The sequence below is a fragment of the Polyodon spathula genome, chromosome 6 (genome assembly GCF_017654505.1).
Source record: "Polyodon spathula isolate WHYD16114869_AA chromosome 6, ASM1765450v1, whole genome shotgun sequence".
NCBI classification, from domain to species: Eukaryota; Metazoa; Chordata; class Actinopteri; order Acipenseriformes; family Polyodontidae; genus Polyodon; species Polyodon spathula.
This window is the reverse complement of record NC_054539.1, coordinates 9,324,172-9,336,596: the sequence shown is the minus strand read 5'-3', so window position 1 is coordinate 9,336,596 and position 12,425 is coordinate 9,324,172. Positions and strand designations below refer to the sequence as shown.

The window sequence follows — 12,425 nt, the reverse complement described above, 5'->3', positions numbered from 1 at the left end:
GCATAATACATGATAGTGACATAATACATTAAATTGTAGCAGCACACAGCAGCCAATAGCACATATCAGGCTTAAAGAGCATGGAAACAAGATAGAACAGGTGGGTCGTGAGAGTTGATTTAAAGCGAGCGGCAGTGGGAGCATCATGCACCAATGCTGGAGAGAGTTCCAAAGAGTCAGAGCCATGAAGCTAAACAAGCGTTCTCCAAGTGTGGTGCACTTTCGCTTGGGGATAACAAGCAGGCCAGAGTCGGAGGACCTCAACTTGTAGGCAGGGACCTAGCGGGTCAGCAGGTTGAGGAGGTACTCGGGACCTGTGTGATGAAGAGCATTGTAGGTGAGCAGGAGAGTTTTGAAAATGAATTGAAAAGCCCATTGTCAGATGACTCCCCTGATGATAGACCTCACAATTATGTATCACTTGGCCAAAGTTTAGACAAGAGTTCTTGGCACCCATTCAAGCTGTTTCCATGGTGACCTCAAACAACCCCTGCTTTAGGTGGATGAGTCATATTCCTTCCAAAGTGCATGCTAGATGAAAAGAAGACTCAGTTCAACTGTTCAAATAAAACTGTCTTCTTCTTTTAGCAGTATTTTAGGATATTTCACACCAGTGAGGAATCACCACAGCCAGTGCCCAGGAAGTGATCTTATAAATCCACAGAAAAGGGATTGCTATGTAACAAGCTCTTATAAATATGAAATTGATTAGAGTAATTACATTTTGGGAGCTCCCAGAAGGAAGAGAATATATATGACCATTTGGTATGTTCATACACTAGCTTTAGGAGCCCTGGTTTAAATCAATTTTGCTTGGTCCCAATTAAAATATATTAGATATTAACTTAGTTTGGACACAACAGAGGTTTGATCATATCTCCATTTAACAAAATGAGCAGTTTCTATTCTGAAGCCCCCCTGGATATTGGGATTGTCAATGTGGTCAGGACTAAAGTGAACTGTCAAAGCATTGTGAGGAAGGTCACTGGTCTGGGTATAGCCTGTGGTATTGATCCTTCACCTGAATGACCCCCTCTACTGAGTATCCTGTTTTGTGTATATCATTTTCTGTGTCTGTTTGTTTTGAGTCCACAATGTTGTCACGCTGGTTGGGCTTCTTGACACAAGATTGTGCCTTCTGTGAAGAAAGTGATGTGTGTATTGTGACTGGTACATCATGAAAAAGCAGAATATAAAATATTTACCAAATACATTTTTTTTCAGCTATTATTTGCATTAATATGTGACTAGTTAATTGCTAATTTGACTCCATCAGTGGGTGAAAACACTTTGTTAGAACAGAACTAATCCGTGAATCAGATTGAAAGTGAAAAAAAGCACAGAATCCATGGAAGCCAATACAAGATTCTCCTGTGGCCCACAAAATTGACCAGATGTGTAACTTGAAGCTCATAACACAGATGGTCTCTTCAACTCCTGAAGTAATAGGTTATAGTAACCTATAGTAACCTTCAGAGTATGGCTGTTAAGTTGGGGCTGAAACTACCTCGGCATTAGAATTAAAATATACCTAATACTTTTATATCAGGGGTGTACACTGAGGCTCCTAACACCCACTCACACCCATATTATACAATTAAAACCACCTGAATTATTACCCCACCTCACAATTACATTATCTACCCCCTCTCATAGTACTGAGTTACTGTACATGCATGTAGTCAAGCTGACCTGAAACACATTTCTATGCATATTTCAAAATTCTGTATAGAAAAAAAAACACACACACACACTTTATGCGAAACACATTCAGTATTATTCATCCCCTGAAATTTGCAACAATAATAACATCACTGGTGTTATCTGGTATTGTTAGAGCCACCTTTTCTCAGGCATCAGGGAAATGAGTTCTTTGTGTACGTTTAAGACTGCTCAGGACATCACTTAGCAGGCTGTCATGTAGCAAGCTCTCATTTTTACCTGTTTCAAAAAATAATATTTTGAGATAAAACTATAAAGTTTAGTACAAGTCTACAGTATATGATTAAAGGATAAATGTGATTTTCTTTTTTTTTTAATGGAAATGAATTGGATCTAGCAGAACTGCTTTGTGAAACTAGCCCAGGTTGTTACTGTCCTTTACCGTTACATATTGACAACGTCAGCCGTCTTCCCAGTACAATGTTTTCAGTATAACAAAAAGCCTTGCTTGAACTACAGGGGAACTTGCTGATCACATGCAGGGCGAGTGCTTGTGTGCTTGCAGCTGAAACTACCTTTGCTGAAAGCTGAAAGTGTAAGGAACAGTTATCTCACGTCCTGTAAGCACATTTTAGTGCAACATTGACCTTAACTATCTCTGCGTTCAGTCGTCGGCATACTGTAAGTGTTGATTGACACTTTTTTGTTTTCACAATCTGCAGTAGTTGTCTTCAAGTTGCAACATATTCCAGGTCTTTGCTTTTAAACAACTTCATATTAATTTGCTGTATGCTACCAGTGGAAGACTGAGTGCCTGCCTTTGCCTAAGGTTACTATCCTCTTTACTTTCTGCTTGGTCTGTCTGTCCGCCCTGCCTATATTTACTTGCTGGGATTAGTTGTGAATTAATAAATGAATAACATTGCTTCACTTTGAATGTCCTAATGGTGCTCAATCAATAACAATAAAAGCACCTCATAAAAAAAAATCTCATTAAATGTTTGTCCTCAGTTTACAAACAACTGCTAACCTAGAAAACTGCTAGACCAGCACTTAATCAGTCCTGTGTTAGAATGAAAAGAATGTTGTCATACTGTATATCACTGTCACTCACATTGCTGAAGAACCTGTTTTTTCTTTTTGGGTGGTGACAGTCAAATGTTGAAAGCTAGCCAATAGTATGATCTGATTTCATGCTTAGCATACAGAATACAGTAAAAATCCTGTTTAACATTTCCACATTGCTGTGTTTAAGTGACTAATGGTTTGTATAAATGTTGATATGGAAACTGTTTAGTTGTGCAGCACTAATTCATTTGCATCCTCATTTGCATGGTGTTTTGTATGCATCTCTGTGATCTATCTCTGTCAACGTACGTCACACATTTACTACACCAGTACGGTCTTGGTAATATCGGAATATCAGTTGGATTAGTTTTACTTGTGCACGACTTCTGGTTGACTAGGCATATCAACGAAATATATTCAATATCCATTTCCCGGATTTGATTAAACCTTACATAATCATACAGTACACTTTTCTTATAAAACATTTATATTTAGCCGTTTATATATATATATATATATATATATATATATATATATATATATATATATATATATATATATATATATGTGTGTGTGTGTGTGTGATCAGGCAGGATGTGAGTCTTTTTCAAGTCCCGATTAACAATGTTTATTTGTATGTGTGTGTGTGTGTGTGTGTGTGTGTGTGTGTATATATATATATATATATATATATATATATATATATATATATATATATATATATATATATATATATATATAGGGGCTATTGCAGATAAACAAAACTGAAATGACTTGCCAAGACTATCACATCAACAGACATAATACGCAACCACCAACCATTAAATACGTCTATTCTTACGTTGTTACATAAACAAACATATCAAGAAAACAAACACTGTAATTTAAATTAAAGGCGATTATAGTGTGCTTTTCTTTTTAAGTCAGGGCGTGACCCGAGCATGCAAACCCTTTCTCAACCTGTTCCACCGGGACTCTTTGTTATGTCTCAATAGACTAAAGACATCCAGTTAAAGAGTCTTGGGGCCGGGGAGGAGCCAGAGTGTATTCCAGTGGGATGAGTTTCCTTCTATGATGTCACAACTGGCTAGGCTGGCGATTGTAGATTCAGCCAGGAGGAGAATCGAAGCAGTTTCGTTCGTTTCACGGACACAGTCAGCTTGTTTTTATTTTATTTTATTTATTTATTTTTTTAATTTTTTTTTTTTTTTGGGGGGGGGGGGGGGGTTGTTTGTTTTTAAATAAAACAACCCAAACGTTTAATTGCCACACATCATTGTGGACATGGAAGACAAACCTGCTTTATACTACAACCCGTCCGTAGGAAAGGCGGTGCGAGTCGCATACAAGTAGTTGATTTTCAAAAAACGGGACAGAAAAGTTTGGATTAAAGCGGAGGAAAAGGAGCAGGCCTCGACGCACCACTGCAACAGGTCTCTACCCAAAAACAAACAAAAACAAAAAACAAAAAAAAACAGGTTCTGTACAGAAGGGGCTGAAAATAAATATATATAAAAAAAGTTTAACATTCTACAAAATTGTAATTCGAAATTAAAGAATTTTAAATATATCGTATTCAACTGAAGAGGAATTAAGTTTAAATGCGTTACGGAACTAAAATGATGCCGGTAAGTTTTGATGTTAAATATAATAAATTGTGGCAAATATAAAACTACATTTACTTAGTTATAATTATGCGTGTTTGTGTACAGTGTGTAATATGCATGTGCATACAGTATATTCCACTATATAAGTTTCTTCAAAACGAATAAACGACTGATATATATAACATATATATATATATATATATATATATATATATATATATATATATATAAAATATATATATCAAAAAGTTTAGTGACAGTTGTGCAGTACTGTACGGGCTACATCTCCATCACATAGAGCATAGTATGTAGAGGTAGTGAGTATTGCGTAAAGGCCATATATTGTTTTAACAAAAATCTAAATTAATTGTTTTAAAAAATACCTGTAGTAAATATTTGTAGATCTAGGTCTAAATGTTATTTTTCATCTACAATAAAATGTCCGTAACTATTCGGATACAAAAATAACTCTGTCATGGTGTTTTCGTGACTGAGATGTCTTTGTTCGTCAGTATGATAAATGTAACATTTTGCGGAATTTAGGGTAAATTAATTAAAGGGCACATTACACGGTTTTCCATGGTCCATAGAACACATCCTTAATTAAAGGGCATATTTCACGGTTCTCCATGGTCCATTTAACAAGTCCATACATTAAAAAATTCTATCTGAAGTAGTGAGTGTGTGTGTACCCTAGACGTCAGTAAGTGTGTTTTTTTATTTTATTTTTGTATTGATATTTTGTATATCTGTGTCCTTCAGCCTTGACTCCCTAGAAAGTGCGCTAATATTGCTAAATAACTGAATTCAGTTCTACGCCCTTATTACATTATAGCCCGGCGAATGATCTGGGGTTGTTCGGCGTAATGTGGATGAGTTAATCTGTCTGACCTTGGTTTCCCATGTACACCTCATTTATGTCTGGGTTGTGAACAGTGTGAGGACATAACGGTTGTGGAAACTGATCAATATTCAGCAGATGGATGTCGGTTGCATCAACTACAAACGCATCACATGCAGTACTGTATGTGGTCCAAAGGACAATAAGAATCAGTTTGCGTGTCTGTGCAATATCATCGTTAGTGTTAGTCTCCTTACAAAAAAACATTTCGCAGTATTGCTACAATATACTGCAGCCCTAGAAGGTAGTGTCAAAAATACTGACTTTTTATGTGGTGTTTTTTTTATTTATTTCTGCAATGGTAGCAAAGTAAACTAGAAGCTATTTTTCTACAAGCAGGTTAATAACACTACTGTAGTTCTCATTAGTGTATTGTTTGTTACTGTGTGGTAGATTTGGTGGTAGTATTGTTTTTCGGGGATTGGATTACTTTTCCACCAGCTGAGTGACCCTCTGCTTTTGAAATTGTAGGGTGTTCTTTAGCCAGTCATATCTTGTTAGAAACTCAGCAAGCAGCAGTCTCTGAGACTAACTACTTGTTTGAAACATATATTGTCCATTATTTGTGATCTAAAAGCCCAGATACATTTTTACATTTTGGAAACTGGTTTTAAATCTCAAGTAACCGTCTGGTGCATTTGGTGGTAGCCTATACCTCGTTCAGGGATTGAGGTTACGTTTCTACTAGCCTAAGGAGGCAGACAGACATGCTCAAGGAACAAACTGTTGTATGTGGTGCATTGCACACAGTCAGTGGAAAACACTTAAATAATTAAGACAGTGTTACTTGTGTGCCAAAAGTGATATGCCTGGTTCATTACTGGGGTGTTAATTGGGACCAGAGATGAAAAAAAGTAATAATATTCCTGTTTAACAGCCTGTCACAAATCCTGACTATTTACAGTAATTAGGATTTCTTATCCACAAGCAGTGTCAAAGGTATCATCATTAGGGTCTGTCTCTTATTACTACAAATTTCCTTCTGTCTGGAGACAGGTAATGCACAGACTTCTGTTATGTAACCTGGCTTTTTTTTTCTCCCTGGTACAATAATTACATATTACAACAAGGGCATTTCTGTATTATATGGATCACATTCACCAATCCTTATAAAGCAATAAAAGCTATTTTGTTCCCAATTGGCAAATGCAGAATTGCATGTTAGAAAATAAAAACAAACAGCATGTAATGTCTTGATTGACAGTGAGTGTATTTATCTTGTAGCGATTCTGATTTTTATTTATTTATTAACACTTGTGCAACTTCACACAAATGAAGTGGGCTGATCTGGTGTATTGTAATACTTAACAAAAAAAAAAAAAAAAAAAAAAAAAAAAAAAAACACTACCAGAGCTTCAGGTTTCCATAATACATTTTATGGTACTGTTTTTGCAAATTACTGGTTTCAGCTGTTTGATGTACTAATATAAGATATTTTAACTTCTAAAGAGCAGAATTTACCAAAGTGCCTCAGTAAATATTTCATTTCGGGAAAGCACTGGCCCTATTGAGTTCTGATTTAAGAAAATAGCCTTGATTAGTTGATTTATCATTTTACACTTTAAAAAATTTATTAATGACATAGAAACTAGGCTATATTGTGTAAAAATGTGTTTTTTTTATGTTTGTTTCACATTGTTTGTGTTGCACATGCCAATCAATTGCATTTCAATTGTATATTTTAAGAAACATTTGGGTTATAGTTGGTACTCAGTTGGTGTTTCTGTAAGTAACATGTGAAAGTAACTAGTTGCTAAAATTGGTTAGCTCTTTAGTTATACCTTTAGTTCTGTAATTTTACATGTTCTTTCAATCGGGTTACCCTGCTTACCTTCCTATGGTAGCTTGCGGTAAAGCCAAACAGCACAACATTGGTTTTATGTGTTCACTTTGCTTTGCAAATACAGCTGTGTTCCACCAGACAACAAAAAAAAACAAAACGTAAGCCGTTTTTCCATCGGCTGTTAAACTGATTGCGCTCTTGTTATATAAATCCCTTGTGTCCCAGTCTTCCTCCACCAGTCCTGTAACCCATTCCCTTGATTATTGAATGGATCTCTCTGTAGGACTGGGCAGTGTTTATTTTAGGTAACACTGTAAAAGGGTAAGTAATGTACCTCTTCCAGGGTCCACATTTATAAGACCTGTTCTCTCAAAGGATTATGCTAGATTTGAAGTGCAATTACAGCTTCACATAATCAATCTTATAAACAGCTCAAACCCTCTTTGCTTTTATACTTTGGATTGTGTCCCATATAGGGCCGACCGCCCGAGGCCCTTTTACAGTACTAGCAAGGGTGGAATTAAAATGAGCTGCTTTCTGAGCAGTGCTCTTGGAACAACACCTATTTTATATATAGGGATGACCCCAGTTTTTCTGTAATACATGTGACTCATATTTTGGGGTGAAACTTAAGAAACTAGTAGAAAAATGTTTTAAGTAACACATTTTTATTCTAACAGTGGTGTGGTGGTATTTGCATTTTTTTGGAGACCGTGCTGTGAATTAAGTATAGAATTTTCTTGGAGTCCTTTCAGTTTTTTATTTTTTTGTCAAAATGTGAACACATTATTACGACTGGCTTGTGGGTATCCATTTGAAGCCTTGTTTTCCATCAATGTCTTATGAGACATGCTGTCACTGATCTGTTATAAATTTGTCTGATCTTAAGAGCCATGGGGTGCCTGGCCCAGAAAAATCACACGTGCCAATGGTACTGCATTTGCGCCTCTGTAGATAGATGTGGGCCAAGTACAAGTTTTACACTAGTTGTAGAAGCTACTGGTTACTTATGACTGCTTTTAGTGTTTTTCTTGGAAGTAATCTCTCTCTCTCTCTCTCTCTCTATGTATGTATGTATGTGTGTGTATGTATGTGTATGTGTATATATATATATATATATATATATATATATATATATATATATATATATATATATATATATATATATATATATATATATATGTTATATTCACACACACACACACACACACACACACACAAAGATGGTGCACATTAATTACTGTACAAATGCACAGTCAGTATGTGGTCAGGAACCTCCCACATGTAGATGCAATTTATTATATATTGCTAGTAACTGTTTTGTTGCATTAATGTTGATCAACGCCAAGACCAGAATGTAATGTAATTCACAACAGTTCTTTCTGATGGCCCAGAGGTGAAGGCCACATCAAGATCAATGACATTAAGCACCGCAGTTCCACCCAGTCTATTATTTATTGAAAAGAGGGCCACAACAAATAATGCCCTTTCCAAAATTAGCAAAGTTGTTGTGGTTTCAGTAAGTCGCATGAGACCAAGGATAGTCAGGTTGTGGTTGTTCCATATGGAGCTATTGTATTATACAGTGATGTAAAAGGTTGGGCACTCCCCTGAGAGTAGGTGTATTCAATGATTGTATACATTTCCAGCTTCCTGTTGCAGCTATGGTTACCAGCGATTTGTTTTCTGATTCTATAAACAATTAAACCACTAGCAGCTGATCTCTAACTAGGCGGGTCCTTCTCAGAAATTGTTACCAACACTTGGTGCTCCTTGTACAGTACGGAGTCCTCACCCTACTTTCAGGTTTACCTGCAGTTTGCTGTAAGGGTGTTGGAGTGGAGGGAAAACTTGGTAGAGCAGAAAAGAGAGTACATCTCCGTAGGTATTGTATGGGTTTAACGTCTAACTTTTTCTAAAATGCAGCTGTCTTTTGTACCACAGTACATGTGTTATTGTAGCAACAGTTTCTAAACCCTAACTGAATTAAAATGAAAGACTAATATGATAGTGCTTCAAATGTTATTATCTGGATTGCACTGGTTTACACTGTGGGTTACTCTGTTTTTGTCAGCATGCAGATGAGGTTGCTGTTAGTCAGAAATAACATTAAATGAACTTTTACAGCATGGCTATCGGTAGCACATTTTAGTGTGCTTTGAAACTATAATCCGAATGGGACAACAGTAGTAGCATGATAACATTGAACCTCTTTGAAGCAGTAGCTTTTCAGTCCTTTCTATCTCCTGGTTACACACCCTCACTGCAAAGGTGCCCATCCTAACTTAATTATACTGAACCTGTGTGGCTGTTTTACTGTTTAGTGCTTTGGCAACCATATAAAAGCATAAATGGAATTCCTGACAACTATCTGTGTGTTTTTGTTTTTTTTGGTTTGTCTGCAGTGGATAAGTAGAATAGAGACGGAGACCTTCCTGTGTTTCTGTTCAGCTCTGTGTGTGTATGAAATGGACAGTTCGCACGGGACTAAATTTCACAGTTGTCGGTGATAAATTCTGAAACCTGTTTATGTAGTGATTTTTAGTCATGTGCGAATTGGGCTTTAGATTGCACATAGTTATGGTACCCCTGGTGGTCCCTGCTGGAAACACTGGTACTTGAGATGATAAGCTTCAAAACCACTGGTTTAAAGGCGGTAGGACAAACAAGAAAATTCCTGATTTGAGTTATTTTTTTCCTTTTCCTGTAATGCTGCTAGTGTTAGCTGAGGCCATAGAGTGCTTAGGCTGGCAGCGAATCAAACAGCTCACGGGTCAGAGCTTACATTGGTTGGGACAGGGGTTTACTGTGTCACAGGGGGCTGACATTTTTTTCTCTATCCCACGTTGTTGAATAATTAATTTTTCTTTTTTGGGGGGGGGGGGGGGATCAAACCCCTAAAACCACCCCCAAGCTATGCCACTGGACCAAGAATGCTGAAGATTTGCATTATTAGAAAGAAAAGAAAATAGCTTTCTTCTGAATCTTGATGGGTACTGTACAGTTGTATGGCACTTTATGTTTTAACAGTATTCAATTGGTGTGACTGGCTATAGTTTTTGGAATCCCCTTTTCCCTTAGTATTGTAACAGGCCACAATAGCCTGGCCTTTTGTTACTGAAATAGCGCTCAGAACATTACAGCAAGAAGCTTACTATTTCCTGCAGTTGTACTTAAAAAATTTAAACAAAATTTTATATATATATACACACACACACACACACACACACACAGAGTGTACAAAACATCAGGAACACCTGCTCTTTCCATGAAATAGACTGACGAGGTGAATCCAGGTAAAAGCTGTGAACCCTTATTGATGTAACCTGTTAAATCCATTTCAATCAGTGTAGATGAAGGGGAGACAGGTTGAAGAAGGATTTTTAAGCCTTGACACAATTGAGACATGGATTGTGTAAGTGTGCCATTCAGAGGCTAAATGGGCAAGACAAAAGATTTAAGTACCTTTGAACGGGGTATGGTAGTAGGTGCCAGGTGCGTCGGTTTGAGTGTGTCAAGATCTGTAGTGTTGCTGGGTTTTTCATGCTCAGCAGTTTCCCGTGTGTATCAAGGATGGTCCACCACCCAAAGGACATCCAGCTAACGGCAGGCCAGCGGTCGAAAATGGCTCATTGATGAAAGAGGCCAAAGTAGGCTGACACGAATTGTACAGAGCATGTCAACATTGCAGGCTGGTGAATGGTGTGGGGTGTGTTTTCATGGCACACATGGGGCCCCTTGATAAAAGTGGAGCAATGTTTGAATGCTACAGGATATCTGAACATCATTGCCAGTCAGGTGCATCCCTTCATGGCAGCAGTGTATCCATCTGCTAATGGATTTTTTCAGCAGGATAATGCCCCATGCCACAAGGCTAGGATTGTCCAGGAATGGTTCCACGAACATGACAGTGAATTCAGCTTACTGCAGTGGCCTGCCCAGTCACCAGATCTCAGTCCAACGAACTATTCAGAGTAGAGATCCACTACCAGCCAACTTGACACAACTGTGGGAAGCATTGGAGTCGACATGGGCCGGCATCTCTGTGGAATGCTTTCGACACCTTGTAGAGTCCATGTCCTGACAAATTGAGGCTTGTCTGAGGGTAAAAGGGGGTGCTACTCAATATTAGGAAGGTGTTCCTAATATTTTGTACACTCTGTGTGTAATATATAATATAAAAGCAAGCACACCAGTGGCATGTTACATCTGTATCAAGAGGGCTGTACCCTCACCCACTCATTTCTCTTTGTGAAAACTCTTTGAGTTGCACTAGCTCCCTTGGTAAAATTTATGTCTGACTAGGAGTATGATTACAAGTTTGCCAAGAATTTTATTTTTTAGACGAATAGGTTTTAGCCCTTTTATCTGTGTCCTGACCTCTAATGAACATTGGTGACAGTGGTTACTGAGAGGAAGGAAATGCTTTAGTCAAATGTGGTGATTTTTAGATTTGCAGAGTAGCACAAAATTCAACCGAAAACCATGGCAGAGAGCCACAGAGAACCAGGGCATGCTTATTTAATCCCCCTGTTTCAAAGAGCTGGGAGGATTTCTTTGGGAGCAAGGGTGGGGAGATAGAAGCAGCTGGACCGTAGAGGATTGGTCATGAAATTGTATGAAATCTGGTTCTAGCAAGTCATTGAGCAGGCCTAACAAGACAACACATTTACATGGTTGTGACATTTTCTTTCAGACCAGAACCTTAAACCTGACAGAATAGTGGTCAAGTGTTCTGTCTCTTCAGTCTACAGTAAATTGAGCACCCGTGTGGGGAGCCTAAAATGTCTAGTCGGTTACTGGCACCACCACTGTTTCAACTGTTCATGTTTGAGATGCTGACTTTTGTATTTTCAGTGTCATGGAAACTCCTCTTACAAAATGTAAACCAACATGTGTTTTTTTCCAGTGCTGATTTTGCACTGAAACAGTGCTATGAAATTCCCATTCACACATTCTTGGGCCATGTCTGAGCTGTTGCTGGGCACATTGCTTTGTATTTTGTTAGCTGTTATGCGCACATGTTTGCCTTGCTCACCACTTCCAAAAAAATTAAGATGCAAGTAACACATGAAAATATATTTACAGCTCAATACACACTACTGACTAATCCACTTTAAAACATGAAATACATCAATTGACCTGATTTATATTGTACAAGTGAGTCTGTGATTCACTTTTGTATCCATTGAGGTACAAATACACATCCACTCGACTGTTCATAAAAAACTCTTGTCCTGGGGCTTAGTTACCTTGCTAAGGAAATTAGGCACATCTGTCAAATCCAAGGGGAGATTGGAAAGAAGTGCAGTTTTGAGTTTCTAAAAGTCAAAAGGTCAGAAAAAAAAACTAATGTAATTTTTTATTTTCCCATCAGTGTGCTGTTCCACCTTGCCTCTTGGAG

At 37.7% G+C, this 12,425-nt stretch overlaps 1 protein-coding gene across 4 annotated transcripts in view; it reads left to right on the top strand.

Moving 5' to 3' along the window:
- The first annotated feature begins 3,831 nt into the window (after positions 1-3,831).
- Positions 3,832-12,425, top strand: part of tp53bp2a (tumor protein p53 binding protein, 2a) — a 32,517-nt gene continuing 23,923 nt past the window's right edge. For 3 of the 4 annotated variants that reach the window (XM_041252029.1, XM_041252028.1, XM_041252027.1), the window contains exon 1: positions 3,832-4,358. In XM_041252029.1, the coding sequence (XP_041107963.1) occupies positions 4,332-4,358 (27 nt within the window). In that variant the 5' untranslated portion in view covers positions 3,832-4,331. The remainder of the gene's footprint in view (positions 4,359-12,425) is intronic. The other variant, XM_041252030.1, reaches the window with a different exon arrangement.